The sequence below is a fragment of the Engraulis encrasicolus genome, chromosome 21, assembly GCF_034702125.1.
Source record: "Engraulis encrasicolus isolate BLACKSEA-1 chromosome 21, IST_EnEncr_1.0, whole genome shotgun sequence".
NCBI lineage: Eukaryota > Metazoa > Chordata > Actinopteri > Clupeiformes > Engraulidae > Engraulis > Engraulis encrasicolus.
This window is the reverse complement of record NC_085877.1, coordinates 24551644-24572713: the sequence shown is the minus strand read 5'-3', so window position 1 is coordinate 24572713 and position 21070 is coordinate 24551644. Positions and strand designations below refer to the sequence as shown.

Below are 21070 nucleotides of genomic sequence, written 5' to 3'. Positions count from 1 at the left end.
ATTCTAAAACTGCATAACATTAACGCCACATTCTGGAATACTCAGGGACTAGAAACGACAATTTAGGCCCAAAACAAGCTTAGCCTTTTTTTTTTAAATGCAAAGTTCCTGAACAGTATGAGACAGGTTATTTTAAAGCTATTAACAAATCTGAAAAGGTTCCTGAAATAAAGTATTGAATGTTTCGCCATTTTTTGTTCTTTTGTTATTGTGTTACCTTTCCATAGGTTTTAGCTGTATATTGAAGCACAACTTCAGTTTGAGAATTTGTGTGACAGTTGAAGTGATCGTTATACTTATAGTTTATGTTGTGAAATGCCATTTAACGCATCCGTGTACCTCACTGCAATGGAATGAAGCAAGTGTGACTGAGTAGGCCTACTGAGTTGCTGGGGAAAGTCTTCAAGTAGACCTGATTGTGTAAGACAGACACACCCTTCCACAATATAAACTCTCTGCAGCTCTTTTGCTAAGCAACCAAACAAACTACTCTTATTTTTTTCCAGTCACCTTTATGTTCCCAAGGCATGGTGCAAGAGAGAGAAAAACAACACAACTGAATTACGGGAACCACTAATTGTCTTCCAGTGCATGAATCCTGCAAATGTCCTAGCTTTTAAAAAAAAACACCCTCAAACCCAGTAATAATCAATCAGTACAACACAGTGGACTACTCTGCATGCCATTCTAACATGCATGACTGATGCTCACACTGTCAACGGCCCGTTAATTATGCAATGCTTATTATGCTACGATAATTGTACCCTAAAGTCTTTGGATGTGCGTCGAGGCTATGAACTGGACCAACACGGCAAAGATAACTGACCAGACTCCACACTACATCTGAAATGAATAGTTTACACTGTATGTAAACGAAGATGAGCCAAAACTTTGCCAAACAGTGACCAGTCAAGTAGTTATAAGAGCTATAGATATGGGCTTTATAGAAAGTGTTACCGCTATTTTTTTCCCCGATGTAGTGCATCTCGTATGGGCCTATATACAGTATGGCCATTGTCCTGAATGATTCAATGTTGGCACTTGCCACTCGCGTACAGGTCTATGCAGAGGTTAAGAGTAGGGCTGTGCAATACATCGAATTTATATCACAACATCAATATTGCTGTCAAACAATATCAAATTTCATAATATCAATTTGCAACAATATTTTTGTCATTTGTCTATACTGCCTAAAGGTATGTTATGCTAAGCGCAATACATTCCCCTCCACTTGAGCCATTGCGAGCACAGAGCAGACTTGCTACAACACTCATGTAGAATAGGGTGACCAGATTTTTGTAGTCTGAAACCGGGACACTTCGTGCGTGACTGAAGGACAATATTTGACGGGCGGGTCTGGGGGTCCTCCCCCAGGAAATTTTGTATTTTTTAGATGCAATTTCCTGCATTCTAATCAATTTTAGCAACTGACTCCTTCAGGCTTTTCATACAAGCGCTGGCTGCCATTAATTGTGGCAGGTAAACATGTCATCTATTCCATATATTTACCCTGATAGACATGGCGCAATGTGGTGGGTGGCCAAAACCGGGACATATTTGTGTCCCGAGAGGGTTCGCTCGGGACCTGGGACACACAACTCCAAACCGGGACTGTCCCGGTCAAACCGGGACGTCTGGTCACCCTAATCTAGAACAACACTGTGTTTTTCTCTATGGCACTCCACCCACACTGCCGAAGGAAGGGAAGACTGTGAATTGCTTAGCACAATTATTTGTCTTTAAAAGAAATATTGCCTGAAAAAATCGTGATATAGATTTTTCTCATAAATCGAGCAGCCCTAGTTAAGAGACTATTTATTATAGTTTGCCCAGTGATATTGTCTCCGAACATGAGATTAAATCTCTAAAATGTGTCATAAGAGCAAAACTGTAGCCTACGCTACTGTTTTCCTCTGCATTGGAAACATGACCAGCGATGTTTCCTCCAAAATGCCTTAAATGGAAACCCAGACGGTGTCTATTTTCAAGCTTAAGGAAGCCCCTATTGTGAGCGCAGCCTACAGTATGTAGTACAGTGGTTTTCAAAGTGCGGGCCGGGGATCCCTGGGGGGGGCCGCGGCAGGATGGCAGGAAAAATATAGCACAACAACAACAAAAATTGAATAAACTGAATAACATGCAACGAAATAAAACAAAAATAAGCTAAACAATATTCCTATTCCTATTGATATTATTTTATCCTAGTGGGACACTGCCTCAGGCCCTCCACTATGGTTGTGAAAGGGGGTCCACAGAAAAGATAATGTGACGCGACCCATGTAAGCGGGGCCTTGGCTGGAATGCACCGGTATATGGGGGGCCTTGTCAAGGTAAAGGTTGGGAATCCCTGATGTAGTAGATGCAGGCCTGCTGACAAGGGAGGACAAGCAGGTCAGTTGTTACTGGGCCCAGGTGGTAGGGGGGCGGAGAATTAGGAACATGGGCCCGCCTAGTGTGATGCGACATGTAGAACTTTGGTAGTCCGCGTCAACCAGGTAACTACTAATTAGACCTCCATTACATTGGATGCATTGATTCGATACGATTTTTGCCCATGGCATGGGATATCTCTGTGCGAGTGAGCAATCATGTGGCTCATTGTTGTCAGAGTGGGCTAGACTTTCATGCAGTTCATGCAGCTACAGTATGTAAGAGTACCTGTTAAGAGAATATATACGAGAAAATTTACTGTATAGCAGTGATATGATCTCTAAAATATGGGATGACATACTGTATCTCTAAGACATGTCATAAGGGAAATAACTATACGTCATTGTTTTCTTCTGCATTGCAACTATGTAGTGTTTCCTTCAGCATAGTTGGCAAAGCTGGGGTATCACTGTAAGTGAGGAACCGCGTGGGTGGAAAGCCTGAGGGGGGGGGGGAGGAAACAGGAACTGCAATCTAATTAGGCAAGTCTGACTCAACACACACAGTGCAGTGGAGTTTAATGATTATACTGTAGGACCCAAACCTTCATATCTGACTCCGGCTAAATAAACAAACACCACCAGCATTTCTTTCTGCGGTATTGATTCTCTGTCACAGACATTACAGTGTGCGCGCACGCAGCAACGCACGCATGCACGCGCACACACACACACACACACACACACACACACACACACACACACACACACACACACACACACACACACACACACACACACACACACACACACACACACACACAGATACGTAAACACATACCCCCACAAGCACACAGCATTGTCATATCAGGCCCAACTTTTATGTGGACTAATTGTTGGCTAATGACTGCAGTTTATCATTAACTAACTTAAACAGCCAAATGGCAAATGATGACTTGGCTCGCCAATGTTCATTCGTTCACAAGCAGGAAGACACACACACACACACACACACACACACACACACACACACACACACACACACACACACACACACACACACACACACACACACACACCTGTGTCCTCTTTCCCTTTTCTCATCTCCACTATCCTTTCTTCTCTTTCCTCCTCCTCTCCCTTGTCTTTGTCCCTTTGTCTTTTTCCTTGTGCTTTTCATTGAGTGCCTCTTTTTCCTTTTCTCTTCACCACCCTCTTCTCTTCGTTCTTCTCTCTATCTGTCTATTTTCACCCGTTTTTTATTGAGGGCCTCTTTTTCCTTTTCTCTCCTCCTCTCTCCTTTACCTTCTCTATTCTCTTCACCTCCCTCTTCTTCTCTCCATCTGTCTATTTTCATCCGCGCTCACGTGACAGGCTTCCCTTTCTGCCGCCACGCTGAAGAAATGTTTCACGGGCGTGCAAATACTGTAGCTGCCGTCACCCTTCACATGTGTGCCCTCTCTCTCTCTCTCTCTCTCTCTCTCTCTCTCTCTCTCTCTCACACACACATGCACACACACACAAGCACACACAAGCATATATACACACATAACCACAGGCATGCACATTCACACACACACACACATACACACACAAGCACACACACACACACACACACACACACACACACACACACACACACACACACACACACACACACACACACACACACACACATTCCCGTCTGCATGTCGCCGTCCGTGACAGGCCAGGGAAAAGCCAGGCCAGGCAGCCACTGACAGATCGTCCCCTTTCGTGCGTCTTGCCCACCCCGCTATGCCCCTTGAGATCTCAACATGCACTCAAAGACCACACCGCGAGCTTGTCTCTCTCATGTTGCTCCACTCTTTTCAACACCACATCTCCCCTTGTCTCCCTCTCCTTCTCTTTCTCTCTCTCTCTCTTTCTCTGTCTCTCTCTCTCTCTGTTTCTCTCTCTCGATATGAAGAGGTGTTCCATGTTTCATTGAAAGTTAGAGTTAAGCTTCTCTCACTCTCTCTCTCTCTCTCTCTGTTTCTCATCACTTATTCTCAACTCTCTCTTTCTCAACTCTCTCTCTTTCTCACCCTCCCTCTCTCTCCCTCCTTCCATTAACTCAAGACACATCCCTTAATTGCTCTCTTCCTTCAGTGTCGTGATGCACACTGTTGTACAGTATATCATAAGCAGAGTCCCAGCAGTGAGTCGTGAGAGATTAGTTTCTGTATGGTGATTAAGAAACATGAGAAGTGTGAATGTGCATTGCAGAACCCGCCAGCTGGCCCTGCATGGGCCACACACCTCACAGCCAAACAGGGTGTCACAAAGTGACTGAAACGTCAGTCACTTTGTGCACCAAAAAATGACAAAAACCTCTAAAAGTATGCTGAGTGCTCCGGTCATCCCTCTGAGAAGTAGCCCAGTTTGTCTTCATTCTGCTGTCCTGGGGTGCATTTCTGGAAAGCGTAGCTGCTAAATATGTTAGCTACTTTGTTGGTTGCAATGCAATTTCCCATTGGCAACTACCGAAGTTGCTAACTGCTAACAACTACGCTTTCCAGAAATGCACCCCTGGACTGTGAGCACCACAAGGGCTGAAGCACGGAGACCATTTCTCTAACCCCTATAAATAAGTTTGGATTTTGGTGACTGTGCTTCTTTTTCAAGCTTGAAACCGTTTCATCTTTTCACATGCTTCCAAGCTCCAAGAAGAAGTCCCGCTAACTTTAAGTGCCCATTTCAATCACCTGGATGAATGGGAACCTTCACAGACACAAATGTGCACAGCGTTTCTGACTAAGCCCAGAATGTCTTTTCCCTTCTGAACTTCATGTCAGGGCTTGTACTGTTGTGGCGAAAATCCTGCAAAGTACAATTTATCTTTTGTCTGTCTGAGTTGATTGATCTCTTTCTTTGTGTCCCCTCTTTTTTGCACTGGGACAGTTAAGAGACCTGTTGACTCAAGGGAATGTGATATACTGTATGTAAATGTGTGATAGAAATAAAAAATATGTGCTGTATATGCTGTTGGGTCTTAACTTCCTTTCACATTAATATTATTATCTTGTATCCTGCATTTGCTTTGTGTTCATTTATGCTATTTTTATGCTGCTCCTCTTAAGTCCGTAAGCTGTTAAAATCTCAATGGGATGGACGAAATTAGCACAATAATAAAAGGCTGGAATAGGAATAACTATAAAAGTCTGGAAATAACACAAGGTACTTCAGACATACACGAGGAGTTTCATACTATTATAAATCTTTGGAATGTTGAAGGCCGCTTTGTAGGCCTATGTTGCTACCAAACTGGTTTCATCATGGTAAAAAAGAATACAGTTTGCATGTGGTTCTTCCAGATTCGAGCTACATGCCATTTTTCCAAAAATGAGCCATCATGATCTGGCTCATCTCAGATTTAAAAAGAAGCCTGCTGAGGGACCAGAGCTTTCACTTTCAACTTGTGCTGCCAGCTACGTATGATATTACAAACCAAGTTTCACTTTCACCACACTGTCAATTACTGAAGGAACTTAGAGAGCAGAGACTGCAGTTGATAACTTATCCTATTAATTTGTGTTCCAATGCAGATGCAAACACACACACACACACAAACACACACACACACACAAATACAAACACGCACGCACGCACGCACACGCACACACACACACACACACACACACACACACACACACACACACACACACACACACACACACAAACACACACACACACACGCACACATACTCTTAGTCCTATAAGAGAGCATTTCCACCCTGCATGCCCACCAAATACAACACCTACTGGTACCGCTTTAAGAAAGAGGCCTTAAGGGCGGGTTATGCTTCCTACTTGCGCCACAGAGTGAGCTTGTCGCAGCCATGATGCAGTTAATTTTGGTTTATGCCCTGTTTTGAAGCACGGTCTGCGCGATGTCATTCCACGCTCAAACTGCCTTCAATACAAAGAGTAACCTAGACGTGCCGGTTGTTTTTGTGGCTCCACAGACTCGACGATAATGAAAATGAAACATTACATCTTTATATCACATGCATGTTTGATCGCCCTGGCAGCCACCGTGGTAGTTTGGAACAAAGAAGTGGCTCATTTGTCGAGGACGAAGTGGCTCATTTGTCGAGGACGAAGCGGAATGTTTCCTCGACCTCGGAACCACTGTTCAACTGTCCAAATACTGTAACTTCAGCGTGGTAACTTGCAAGCGCACGTGTTGTCATTGGTTCGTGTAAATAAATCAAACGACAAAGCACGGATAACTTATTTAATGAAGAGCTCACAGTCCGTAGACCGACGAAGGTTAGAACAAGGAAGTAGCTCTCGACTCGAGGACAGAGCAGGCTGGTCGAGAGGACCAATCAGAGACCTATTTTCGCCCTTTCACGCCGTCGCTCCCTGCGTCGAGACACAATTTTGGGGAGGTGCCCCTGAGTACCTGCGTGATGGGGGGGGGCTTCACTCCGTTAACTGCGCGGCTCACTGCATCACGACGCAGGGACGCTGATCTCGAGGCATAAACCACCCTTTAGTTCAGGTCAGCAAAGTATAGTGGAAGACGGTGAGAATACTCAGGAGGGTGGGGCATCCTATTAACCTTGCACTCCACTGGAAGAAGTGAGAGGAAGCCCATGGGGATAGCTCAGAGCAAGGAAATATTGAGCATGCCAAAGGCAGCAAGAGGACAGTCAGAATGAAGAGGGAGGGACAACACAGGGCGGCTGCTGACAGCTCTGGCCAGGCCCGGGTCAAAAGCATGGGAAAGGGCCTCCCAACTCAATGAGCCCAGTCTCGCGAAAAAATCAACTGTAAGCCTCGTGGTGCAGTTATGAATAGCCTCGTTAATCGTGGTTGGGCAACGCGCACTGTCGTCGAGAGTAGGTGAGAGAGAGGGCGAGAGAGAGAGAGAGAGTGAGAGAGAGAGACCACTGAGCAGCGTGCATTCCGGGAGGGGAGCAGTGAATATTGAATTAGGCTATAGCTCCATTCTGGCTGCGCTATCCGTTTCCGTCACAACGATAGGGACAGCGAGATGATTGTTCAAACTCTACCTTCAATACAAGGAGTAAACTAGACGTGTCTGTTGTTTTGTAGCTACACAGACTCGACGACAATGAAAATGAAACATTAAATCTTTTTGTTACGTGCATTTTTGATCGCACAGGCAGCCACCGCGGTTAGGAAGAAAGAAGTGGCTCATTTGACGAGGATAGGTCGCACGAAGTGGAATGTTTCCTCGGAAACACTGTTCAACTGCCAAATATAACTTCAGCGTCGTAACTTGCAAGCGCATGTGTTGTCTTTGGTTCGTGTAAATATATGAAACGACAAAGCACGGGCAACTTATTTAATGAAGAGCTCACACAGTCCGTTGCCCGACGAAGGTTAGAACAAGAAAGTAGCTTGTTCTCGAGAGCAGGCTGGTGGAGAGGACCAATCACAGCGTCTCCTGCTTCTGTCCCTCTGTTGCTGTCTGCATCATTCACTGCGTCGAGTCACAATTTTGGGGAGGTGCCCCAGAGTACCTGCGTGAGTGGGGGGGGTGGCTTCACTCCGTTAACTGCGCGGCTCACTGCATCACGACGGAGGGAAGTTGGTCTCGAGGCATAAATCACCCTTAACCCTAACCCTAACCTTAACCCTAAACCTAACCCTAAATCACTTGTTTGAAATGTTTTATTACTGTCGTTTCCAGTTACCCTTCACTCACGCTTGATTGTTGACGTCCGTCCCCATTATTCTTCCCCCCAGAACCAAACTACCCCAATTGTCAATTCCCCCTTTCATCATCCAACCACGAGAAATGAGGCTATTCGTAACGGCACCACGAGGCTTACAGTTGATTTTTCAGTTTTTTTCGTAATGAACTCACGAATGGCACGAGATACGGTTGACCCAATATACGATGTAATGAAGACCCAGTTTTAGGCCACCCCTCTTCCTGGGCCCGGAACAACTGACCTGTTTGGCTTCCCTGCACATGTCCCATGCCCATGCATGAACTGTCATAGCCTTTTGGCGCAGAAGATAATGATTCAACTGAGTGTTTACTTGCAAAATCAACCATCATAACATTGCTATGACATAACATAGTAGGGTATTCAGTAAATTAACATGAGGGAAGAAGACAGAGCGGGACAAAGAGTTCAGCGGTCCAGGGCCCAGGGAGATGGAGGGCCCAGCATTACATTCTATATGGAAGGGGTCTTTTAGATGACTTTGTCCCGGGCCTGTCAAAAGCTGTTAGAGGTCATGCCTATTACCATTTTGGTAACAACATGCATATTATAAAGGCTCTGAATGAAGAAGGGGAATAAGGCTTACTCATCCTCTTCTTACAGCTCAGAGCAAATGACGGCAACTCTGTTTCAAAATGATGACAACTCTACTTTGTGCTCAGCGTGTCTGTTGCTCTCACGAGTCTATTATCTGGTTCATCCGCTCTCAGGCTCTGTTTCTATACCCTGCTTTCATGTGTTTTGCTCACTTCTGCTGTCTGGCATCTCTCTCTCTTCCTCTGTTCCTCTCTCTCTCTCTCTCTCTCTCTCTCTCTCTCTCTCTCTCTCTCTCTCTCTCTCTCTCTGCCTTTTTTTTGTGAATTTTTTGCACACCGCTTCCATGTGTTTTACTCACTTCTGATCTCTCTCTCTCTCTCTCTCTCTCTCTCTCTCTCTCTCTCTCTCTCTCTCTCTCTCTCTCTCTCTCTCTCTCTCTCTCTCTCTTCACTGTATGCCTGCCTCTCATGTTTTCTGCTAATCTTCGAACAGGAGAAAGTCTGTCATTTCATTGGTGGAAAGTCCTCTGTGTGGAAAAGCAGGCACGCCCTCTGAATGGCTGTGCAGGGGAGAGGCTGCCAAAAAAAGATCGCTCCCATGCTGAAACCATTACATGCTGAAACACTCATGTGCCGGAGTACTGTAGCCTGTACTCTGCCTGACATGTTCAAAATGGCACAGGGTCAGGAATCATGAACAGTACAATGATTTTAATATCGACTTTCAATGGATAGACTATAAAATATATTTTTTCTTCACTTTTTAATGTATGGTCTATCGGATGTGTCAGACACAGTCGACATTCCTGTCATAGTTGGACAAGAGAAAACCACTTCATGAACCGAAATGTGGGGTAAGGCCGCAGGGCCGCAGACAGCTTTGGCCGGGCCTTTGACAAAGTCAGCTGAAAAGCCCCCCTACCACTCATGCAATGTAATGAGGACCCAATTGTGCCCCCCTCCATGGGCCAACTGAACCCTTTGTCCTTCCCTGTCAGCTTCCCTGTAGGGCTACAACACATCACAACTACCTCGAGTGCAATCAGTAATCATTGAATAATGTCATTGTGCTACACAAAATGGTCTTATCAAAGGGAATTGTCGCAATCTTTCCATTTTAGCGAACAAGTGCGTGTTTTTCAGGTTTGAATGAATTATGCTATACTTGTAACTCTGGTCCTCAGGCCAGACTGTAGTCAAAACAGTCACAAGCAGTATTGTAAACAAGTATTGTAATAACATAGTGTCCTGTATGTAAACAGTAGTTTTCAAGCCCTGTGGACTAGTAGTAGCCTACAGTGTTATTAACATAGATTAACCATTTTGCAGATATGCCAAATGGGAGCATTTAAACGTCTAGCTTTGTTATATTGAGATATGGGGGTATGCTAGATTGTTTTCTCGAATAACTCAACCTAACGACAGTGGAAAGTACTTGTCATAGGCTACTTCTCCCTTTCCAAACCAATTCAAAGTATTCGTGCGTTAACGTGCGTAAAAGCCGTGTTTGGCCAGCTGATCAGCTGTCATTCGTGTCCAAAGCGCTGAGCGGCTGTTCCAACGACAACGACTGGACCCCCTCTCTGTCAAACAAGACACATCAAACATTCCTGGCAAGGTTCAGGAAACGATCAGACTTGAGCAGCCTACGCTACATTTCATGGGCTGTTTTGAAACCTCCCCAAGCCTCAACTCGCCATAACTCCGGAAATACAAGAAAAAAAATCTATAATGGACTACAAGCGTGCCGATCCCCCTGTCAAAACCTTTTGCAAGCTGTGTGCTACATACATGAAACACTTGGTTCATCGGTCAAAAACATCTTTGTCTGTTCCACACAAAGCGCGAAACGGGTGGATACACGAAGAAGAAAAATCTCGACCACAAACTTTACTTACCACTGGCGGTGATGTCCTTTCGCACTGAACAGTATAGGTTCATGGGGTTTTGGGAATTTTGCCCGATTACTTGCAATGCATGGGAGTCCCCTAACAGTGACACACTCTCACACACTTCACTGAAAAACGCAAGCCATTCTCTGGCACGCCTCTGTGTCAACGCCCCATCGCATGCCCCAGTGACCGTGCTCGCAGCAGCATGTGTGCACAGATGATCTGTGATTATACTGTAATGTTACAACGGCTTCCTGAGATGCAAAAAAATATTTACTTTTTTTTTTTAATGAGTGTTGACTAAGTTTGAAATTGGTTGAGCACGCTTGTGCTGTGCAACTTGATTGTTTTTAAGACTGGAAATTGTTCATTTCCATCATGGTCCAATACTGCCTCTTTGTGGCACTGTAAATTCCACTGAAGGAGATATAGCCTATAAAAGTGGCCAATCACTTTCATCTCAAGAATAACAGTCTAACTTGAGGTCTTGTGGATGATTTAGTCTACTTTTTCAGTTTGACCTCGGAAAAAAGGGAAACAAAATATCTAGCCTAATTAATTTATCATCACAATAGGCATATGTGGTAAAATGTTTTTTTCTGGGTATAAATTCAAGAAAATAGAAAATGAGCCCATAGTTTTCCTTTTTCCCAAGTTGTTTTCAATCTAAGTTACCCCTGCATGCCATTTCCCCCACTCACTCACACACACCACATGCAGACTTTGTAAGCAATCTGAGCAGGCCTGCTGATGATGAAGTGAGAGCTGTGAAAGTCCAACTGGGAAACTCCAACTCCCATTGTCATTGTGACGCAGCACTCCACAGCACAGAAGTGAACACTGCACACTGCACACAACAAAATTGCATTTCTGCCTCACCCATGCAAGGGGGCGGCCCCCAATGCTGCCCCAAGGGAGCAGTACGGCGGGACAGTTTACCATGCTCAGGGTATCTCAGTGAGGAGGATTGGGTAGAGCACTGGTTAATTACTCCCCCCACCAACCTGGCGGGTCAGGAGTCAAACCGGCAACCTTTGGGCTACAAGTCTGATGCCCACTTATCCATGACTGCCGCAGCTGCCCCAGCCCCATGACGAAGATGATGATGATTATGATTATTATGGTGATGATAAGATAAGTTAAGATAAGGTAAGATAAGATAGGATAAGATGAAACTTAACTGTCTGTTAAACACATGAAACAGAAAACTATTTAGCGTGGCCCCAGTTCTACAGACAGAAGACCTGATCAAACATAGGCAAACAAGAAAAAACAGTACATTTATGTTGAGGCTAGCTGGTAATGTTCATCTTATGTTGAGCATGGCTACAGCTGAGGGATGAAGGACTTCTTGTATCTGATTTTGTGATGTGGTAGGCCTACAATGTAGCACCGACCTGAAGTTGGAAGGAGTGATGGTGGGGGTGATAGGGAGGGTTGAGGTGAACCAGTAATTTTGATAGCCTCATTTAACATGAGTGTAAGGTTGTCCTTTTGTCTAGGCCTAATGCCAATGAAATTGTACCAGGAGGAGATTGCATTACATTACATTAGGCCTACACTACATTGCATTTATAACCAAAGCGACTTTCAAAAGAGGACATAATCATAGCCAACATCACTAGCAAATACAAAGTGCACAGAAAATATACTAAAACAACAAGTGCAGATGCAAAGGGGGGTTATGTTTTTTTTTTTTTTAAACGAGCACACACACAACATACATGCACATACAGACACATCATGTCAAGAGTCTGCCCTGGGGCTAGGCCAGCTCAAGCCTAGTCTAGTAGGCCTGGGGTGGTGAACCTATGTCTCGAGGGCCTTTTTATCCGGCCCCCGATATAATTTTAATGTTATGTTATACACATGAAATATGACATATTTTGTAAAGGAATCTTAGAAAATGCATTTCCAAAACAATTCAGTTATATTCAGGGAACCTAGAGAAGGTGGTGTTTGTTTAAAAGGTGGATGCCTTCAATATAGGCCAAAAGTGAAGGGGAAAATCCTGGTTTGTGTTCAGTACGGCCTTCAGAGGACTTTTACGGCTCTGAATTTGAAGTGGCCCTTCAAATGAAAAAGGTTCCCCACCCCTGGTAGATAGGCCTACTCACGATATTGATATTGAAAGTAATAATATAGGCTAATATAATGACCGACTCTATGAGAGAACGGTAGGCTAAGCTAGGGTCAGAATGGCCTCAGCCTACTGACTTGGAGTGTTTTGGACTTGGACTTGGAATGTCTAATAAATTATTATTATAGGCCTACCTGTGATTTTGAGGCAGTTTCATGTCCAGTACAGTAGGTGGCGATAGATAATTTTATCCAGTATGAGGGTGAAAGAATGAGGAACTTCCCATGAGCCTTTTCTTCTTTTACGTTCGCATGTGTATGTTGTCGGTGCGCGGAGTGAGTGAATGAACGAAACTTGAAGATGGCTAGCGACGGACCACCGGGAACCGACGGCAACCCGTCCGACCTGGGTAGTGCTGTTGCGTCTTTGAACACATGGAGTATCCCAGAGTTGCAGGCGAGACTCGCGGACATCGGTGCACCAGTAATGGGTACGTAAAGCCAGCGTGTTCTCCTTTTGTGCGCGGTCCAAATATCCGGTGGTGGTTAGCTCGCTAGCTAGCACAACTTCAGGCTATTATGGTTGCGTCTCAGGCCTTGTGCAATTAAACTTTGTTTGTTTAGCTATCTTTGCTGCTATACATGTGAAAATCTGCTATTTCTAGGAACGTTTTGTTGATCTAGTGCACATAGTGTTCAGCATCGATAACCATAAGAAGCCAAACATCTCCAACAAAGTCGTGTCTTTGCTAGCCAGAACCCATAGCTTGTTAGCCAACCTACGAATACGTACCACAGCTAGCAAGATAAGTTAAGTGTTATTTGTGAGCAAGTTTGATGCTTTGTTGAACTACTGCTCTGACAAAGTGGCTCTGAAAACTTTGAATTTGAATCTAGTGCGCCGTGCGTGCATCATCATTTTCTCCAATGGCCTAAACAAGGTTTGACAGCAGCTGATTGCGAGGTTGTTGAAGCTCTGGCTTAACAAATGTCGACTATGTCCAGCTGAAAGGCTATTGTTTGTTTTGTGGACTTAAGATTAGTATACACTCAACATGTTCCATGCCTTTAGTTCGTCCATTTATAGTGCATGTCGATAATCGGTAAAGACATAATGTTTTCTACTTTCCTCAGGACCGAGGGAGGAGTTGATTGACAGGTTGAAAGGATACATGATGCAGGTAAGAATGGGCTCTTCTACAGTCCACTTAAACTTAGTTTTCAGAGTGCACAACATGTCACCTTCTCTAATTAATGTATTCTTATTTTGTTGTATTAAAACATTGCAAAAGATAAGCTTACTTGTCAGAGTAGAGAAAGAGCATTTATAGCTTTCACCATGTCCAAGGTGGTTATAATGACTCCTAGTAATGGATAACGGTACGTAATTATTGTTCATAGTACAGACTGAGAGGTCTGTATTTGGCAGGTTTGATGCCTAGATTGTTTGGGAAAAATAGACTGAACTGAAGTATGTGTGTGTCTGTTGTCTATGTGTTTGTAGACGGGCATGATTGTCACCAAACCCAACATGCAAGGAGGTGATGACAAACCAATGTCACAGGTTAGACCTCATCGACAGGTACAGAGCGGTTTTATTAACATTTTAAGACGCCATTATATACCATCTTTCATATGAACATTAATGTATGCTTTGTTTTGAGTGTCTGTAACCTTGACAGATAGAGAGAGCGAGAGAGAGAGAGAGAGAGAGAGAGAGAGAGAGAGAGAGAGAGAGAGAGAGAGAGAGAGAGAGAGAGAGAGAGAGAGAGAGCATGTGAGACCCCTATCAGTGTTTCCCACAGAAATTTTGGAAACTATGGGGGCAGTCGGGGTTTTATCTTGTCGGGGGGGGGGGGGGGGTCTTCTCACACGGGCCTTTTTTGGGGGGGGTGAATTCTTGCAGCGTAAATGCAAAACGGCAAAACAATGACTACAGTATGACATTGGCGCATGGAGAAACTGTAGGCCTGGGCCTATATTTCAGCCATTTATATTTTGAGAAATAAGGCTACATAAGATTTTACCCATGACTTGTATAATAGTAGTACATTGTCATTGTCAAAAAATGCAGTACAGTGAATAATTTCTGTTTACAACACAGTTTCATTCGTCCCTCATGCAGGGGTCTGGGAAACAATAATAAAACAAAATAGGAGCAGAGATAAGAATTTAAGAGCACTGTGAAATTGTTAACGCATAGACAAAAAGGGTCTTAGAGGGTAGGCTATGCCTTTTCCCCCACACATATCTGTAGGCGTAAGTTACACATTCTACATGAGGGGTGCTGGTCACAGGGCCAGTTTTTTCCAAATTCCTCCCATTAAAAGGGCTGAACAACATATTACACATTTATGTCTATATTCACATTCATTACACATTAATTTCTATATGCAGCCCGATGTCTCCTCTGCTGTGTCAATGAAGGTCTGTCACCAAACTCATTACAACTGTAAAACAAAGCCTAGTGAGTGTTAGTAAACTCATCCCAACTGTCCCTTCTCTGAAGGTTTTTTATATTGCTCCCAAACCCAAGTAAACTACAACAACTTGACTAGGCTTTTGATCCCTGTCTTTCAAGCACTTGTGGTTCTCTCTATAGCAGGGGTGCCCAACCTTTTTTTAACCAAGATCTACTTTTGAAGTTGATGGTCTGCCGTGATCTACCAAGTCAAATTCAAAGATGTCAGTATGAAAATTTAAGACCACCATTTATTAATCACCATTATTATGAACATGTTTTCAGTAGGCTACTATGGCCGTATCTTTTCAGTGTGTTTTTAAAGTGTGTTGAATAGCCTATCTTTACAAAGCAATGCAGCACTGATAGTATGCAGAGATAATTTCAGTCATACACAAGTCATAAACAACTGAAACAATTTCAAAATGATAAACATTTGGTATATAAAAGGCACATAGGCCCTATTTCTAAAATATGATGAAGCAGCCATTATCATGCCTTCAGTGCTATAGGCTACAAATTAAAAAGGGCTCAGAAATTCACCATTTGTTATGGGTAAATAGTAGGCTACTATGAGAGAGAGAGAGAGAGAGAGAGAGAGAGAGAGAGAGAGAGAGAGAGAGAGAGAGAGAGAGAGCAATGAGAGAACTCATTGGATTGGTTAAAGCGATGGTTCGGAGTAGAATCACCCTAATGCCATTTGAACCGTGACACCCATCCACCTTTACACCCGAAGTGTTTTCTGCCGCAGGCTTACATCAACAGAGTTGCCGTGTTATTCGATGTTTATTCCGGTTAGCTTGACTCAAGCGCATATGGATACTGGGCACCGTCTCCAAACTTTCCCCACAAAAATAACATGTCATGACACCAAACTTCTGCAGTAGCACAAATATGGTCTGTACTCACGAAACGAAGCATTTGGAAGTTTGGAAATAGTTCAGGAGTTTATTATTATCAACACAAGCCGAATAGCTTCTCTGCTGCTAAAGCTGCGCCAACGTTACTTCCGTCATCTAAGACAAGCATGTAAGAGTCCTCAACGAAGCTCATAATATGCACAATGAAAAGTGAATTCAGCATCAGTATTGATAACGAAAATCCTTGTCTAATTGATAGTAGGTAAGATTTGAAATATATTTTAAGTATTGCCTTGAAAATATAAGCCTTAAATCACATTCAGTGAAAACTTTTTTTAACACTCTCGTCTGGAAGTTTGTTGAAGACTTTTACGGGCTTGTCTCATATGACGGAAGTAACGTTGGCACAGCTTTAGCAGCAGAGAAGCTATTCAGCTTGTGTTGATAATACTAAACTCCTGGACTATTTCCAAACTTCCAAATGCTTCGTTTCGTGAGTACAGACCATATTTGTGCTACTGCAGAAGTTTGGTGTAATGACATGTTATTTTTGTGGGGAAAGTTTGGAGACGGTGCCCAGTATCCATATGCGCTTGAGTCAAGCTAACCGGAATAAACATCGAATAACACGGCAACTCTGTTGATGTAAGTCTGCGGCAGAAAACACTTCGGGTGTAAAGGTGGATGGGTGTCACGGTTCAAATGGCATTAGGGTGATTCTACTCCGAACCATCGCTTTAACACCCCTGTTAAGTGTGACTTCTTCTATGAAGGTTTTTTTTTTCAGCTCTCTGGGACAGTAGCACAGCAAAGGCTTTCTATTGTGAGTTTGGCCAATCGTTTTGTCCACAACTGAAGCAAGAAACAGCACAAATTGAAGTGAATTGAATTCCATACATGTCAACAACTAACATTTCCCTTACACGCGGCACGCGATGTAAACGCAGTTAGCGATGATGCATGCGACTAGCGATTTGGACGAAGATCCTCGCATATCGGCGTGTCATAACGCATCGTTGCGCACATGTTCTGTTACTCACCCGATGTTACACGTGTGCACACATGAATCAACTGTAATACCCTTACGGTCACTTCCTAATGCTTTCCCCTCATTCTGTGTTACCGTGGGACTACTTATTTAACCAATACAGAGTCTATAGGATGTATTTACTCCAGGAGGAAAATGCGAAGGAAATTCAAAATCGTAATTCAAATCGTTTTTAACAAAAACGGATATCGTAAAAAAAAAAAAAAAAAAAAAAAAGTTTAAATTTTTTTTTTTTTTTTTTTTTTTTTTTTACATTTTCGTAAACTATGGCGGCCAAATTTAAACTATGGCGGGCCGCCATAGTTTCCTCAATGTATGGGAAACACTGCCCCTATTAAAGCTGTGGCAATGTGCTTTTCGATAAGTTAACTTAATCCTTTCAGAGGGAATTAAGATAGGCAGGAAGTAAGATAGGCAAGCTATTGCTTTTGAATTGTGCCAGACCATGTCAATATTGCATATAAATTACACCATAGCTCTTTTGTATAAAACATTTGACCAGTTCCACAGGTGAGTTTCACCCGTGTAAGTTCTGCATGGGATATAGATTAGTTTTCTGGTGCTCTACAACTCAGATATCTGATAACATGCATTCCCAGATTTAGTGAATCCGAGACTACTGTATATATGCAACAGTGCTTAAAGTGATGGCCCCACAATGATTTTTATTGGACCCTCCCTGGTGATTGCCTTGAATTCATAACTAAGCAGTCCCTCCAGTTTTTCGCGATTCAGCGATCGCGTGGATTCATGCAAATTCAATGATATTCCGCATAATTTCACGATGCCACGTAATTCCTGTAAAGCTGCATTTTCCCCGCAAATTTTCCCCTTTGTCCCCTTCAACATTCTGTGGAGTTTATTGATTTATATTTTCGTCAAAAAAAATAAAAATGTGACTACAATACCACCGGAGACGAAAACCAATAGGAAGCATTTCTGTTAATATGTCACTGAAACATTGAAAAAGAATTGCCTGCTATTTCGGAAGTCGCGACCCTCATCTCAGCTGCTCCGCGTCTCTCTCCTCCCACACATACACGCAGGCGTCGGTGCTGCCGTGACCTTTTTTTTAACAGCAGTAGCCTACTTTTCAGTGCAATCCTGGCTGGAAAAAGTATTGTTGCCCATTTATCCATGACGAAGAAGTGTATGCAGTCATGAAATAGTGGCGGTGCTGTCGCACAGTAGCAAACATCTTAGGTTACATTTTTGCGCAACTTCTCCACTCTCCCCTGTCGCTTTCATGAGCATGCTACCCGACAGTCGTTGTCTGATCTTTTTTCAGTGTTCGCTAATGTTTGTAATGTAAGGGTCTGTGTCTATGCGTAGGCACAAGACTTCTGATAACAATCACTGTAGTGCCGATCGCAAAGGATTCGGAAGTGAGTTTTGCAACTTGTTTCAGTCAAGGACACCGAGATAGGAAGTGAACGGCCCTTCCACGCTTTCACTGTGTTATTGCAATAAAGTCTTGCGAATCCATGCAACCATGCACACAACCATGTCAACGAGAGCGTGTATGCCATCACAACTTTGCATCAAGCAAATAATATGCAGCAGCTTGCAATACGAGCACGAGAGAGAGAGAGAGAGAGAGAGAGAGAGAGAGAGAGAGAGAGAGAGAGACGCGTCTTCCAACAGGTGACATTGTAACGCTTGCATACAGCCTGGCTACTGGGCCCGCGACGCTCTTCATTAGCCTACTGTGGTAGGCTATACCCACAAGTATTTTTTCATAACGCGCAGTCCTGTTTTCCCCCGAAGTCGTTCTAAAATATCGACAGAGATTTATGAGTGTCGCGGCCATGATTTTTTTTTCACATTGGACGTACTGGCTTATAAGACGCTCTGGCAGTTTTTGACAATATTTTATTATTCTATTATATAAGAAGTGTGTTTCTGAATCTCTCTCTCTTTTGTCATAAGCCTGCTTAGACTGATTGTGGTTTTCAGTTAGGCCTACCAAAAAAAACACAGAAAGGGGTGCAAAATCTTTGCAAAAAATGAGAAAATGCCGCAAAATCTTTGCAAAAAATGAGAAAATGCCGCCACAAAATCAGACATTTTGACCGCAAAAATCACAAAATCCCAGTGCAAAATCCTGGAGGGACTGACTAAGGCCTGAAATGGTCAGTGATTATAGCACTATTTAGGGCCCTTTTCAGATCGTCACACTTTTGTCACGCTTTATTGTATTTGAGATTTGATTACTCTTACTACTAGGTTTCATACAGCGTTCTCCTACCTCCTACCGTTGATATTAAACCCGAGATTCTCTTGTCGCCTTTGATTCAATTATCAGCTGGCTACGACCCGCTTGTCAAGCAACGGCCCATTGTGGTGAAAAGGAAAAGTTGAACTGTCAAGCATTTGTCCGTTGTGCCATTTCATAGGAAAACAATGAGGGGCTGGCAAATAAAAAAAAGCATGTCAGACAGTCTGAACCCCGACATAGTGCTATTTATTCTGTATTAACTTGTCCTCTTCTCCTCCCTCGTAACAGATGCCTGGCCTCCCTCCCATGCCCCCTATACCCCCGATGCCTCTGCCCCCGGGCATGGGTATGCTACAGGCCATGGGCATGATGGGAGGACCCCCTCCACCAGGCATGCATATGGGCATGGACCACCCCCCTGGCATGGGTCAAGACCCACACAAGATGCGCATGGTGTGTTTTGCTTTTTCAATATATATTGCTGGTGCAGTTTGCTAGTTTGATGACAGTGGTGGTAGTAGTAGTGACTGAGTTTAGATTTGTTATTGCAACATGGATCAATTGCTAGTAGTTGTCGTATCTGAAGTGAAATTAAGAGATGGAATTTGTGTGCACTATATCCTTAAGATTGTTGCGGTTTGTCACTTTGTTTTTTTTTTGTGTCTCTTTAAAATGTAAGCTGTACTAAATTCAGTTGAATTGGTGGTGATGGAGTGGTTAAGGGTGTCCTGGTCTGGTGTTTTATGCGTGTCTGTATATCTGTTCCCGCAGGGTGGACCCATGGAGGAACAGATGAAGGAGCAGGAGCTTCTGGAACAACAGAAGAGGGTGAGGAAGGAAGGGAGGAAGGAAGGATGGGAGGAAGGAAGGGAGGAAGGAAGGATGGGAGGAAGGAAGGAGGGAGGGAAACCTCAATGTCCTACTTCCCAATACTTTTCTTGCCTATCTTGAATTTGTGCATACATGTTCGTTTCAAGCAGTCGGGGTGCTTGACTAAAAAGGATAAACTGGAAAAAAAACACCACTCAACTAAGTCTATTATACTAGTAGACTATGTGTAAGATATCCATGCGCACCTTCAACTTAGCGGGGCAAAGAAGTGATGATTGAATTATTCATGGCAAGGAGATAGCCTCATAATGGCAGCTATTGCTATTCTCCTTGCCATGAATGAAGAACAAAAAATTCTTGACTTTATTCCTGTTTTCTCTCTCTCGCTCTTGCACTCTCTCGCTCTCCCGTCTGTTTTCTTCTTTGTCCATTTCTGTTTCTTTCTCCCCATTTCCCTCTCTCGTATATTCCCAACACTTCCATGTCCTCTCTCAATGCCAATTTCTCTGCCTCCTCTCCTCCAGGCGGCAGTGCTGTTGGAGCAGGAGCGTCAGCAGGAGATGGCCAAGATGCAGCAGCAGCGCGGGCACGGCGGGCCCCCAGGGGTGGGGCACCACGGTGGGCACAGGGGCGACCCCCAGGGCCCCCAGGCCTCCCTCATCCCCATGTCTGGCCTGCCCCCCATGCGAGGTCAGCCCCAGATGACCCCCTCCCTCATCATGAATCGTCAGTGACCCCCATCAATCAGCCTGATTGATTTTTTTGAAAAATTCTCCTTATCTTCTCTTTTTCTTCCTAATTTTCTTCTTTATTTGAAAAGTTTTGTGATTGTTTTTTTTAAATGATCCTCATCTTCTCTTTTTCTTCCTTTCTTCCGTCTTTATATAAATGGTTTTGCGATTTGATTTTTTTATTCTCACTTATCTTCTCTTTTCTTCCTTACTTCATTCCTCATATAAATGGTTTTGCAAGTATTATCCGTTTTGGAAATCGCAACCTCTTCTAAAATGAAATAGTACTAAATTAATTATTGGCAAATGTCTTGAC

At 43.6% G+C, this 21070-nt stretch overlaps 2 protein-coding genes across 5 annotated transcripts in view; one reads left to right on the top strand and one right to left on the bottom strand.

The window, feature by feature from the left end:
• The window catches only part of capn1 (calpain 1), a 65789-nt gene extending 55130 nt beyond the window's left edge, over positions 1–10659 (bottom strand). The window contains exon 1 of the mRNA XM_063186448.1: positions 10533–10659. The gene's annotated coding sequence lies outside the window, so the exon portion shown is untranslated. The remainder of the gene's footprint in view (positions 1–10532) is intronic.
• A 2251-nt stretch (positions 10660–12910) lies between these two features.
• sf3b2 (splicing factor 3b, subunit 2) overlaps positions 12911–21070 on the top strand; it is a 30904-nt gene continuing 22744 nt past the window's right edge. The window contains exons 1-6 of one of the 4 annotated variants that reach the window (XM_063186447.1): positions 12911–13096; positions 13740–13786; positions 14110–14169; positions 19481–19645; positions 19964–20020; positions 20548–20713. In XM_063186447.1, the coding sequence (XP_063042517.1) occupies positions 12967–13096; positions 13740–13786; positions 14110–14169; positions 19481–19645; positions 19964–20020; positions 20548–20713 (625 nt within the window). In that variant the 5' untranslated portion in view covers positions 12911–12966. Of the gene's footprint in view, positions 13097–13739; positions 13787–14109; positions 14188–19480; positions 19646–19963; positions 20021–20547; positions 20750–21070 lie in introns of all 4 variants that reach the window. The other 3 variants (XM_063186445.1, XM_063186446.1, XM_063186444.1) reach the window with 3 other exon arrangements.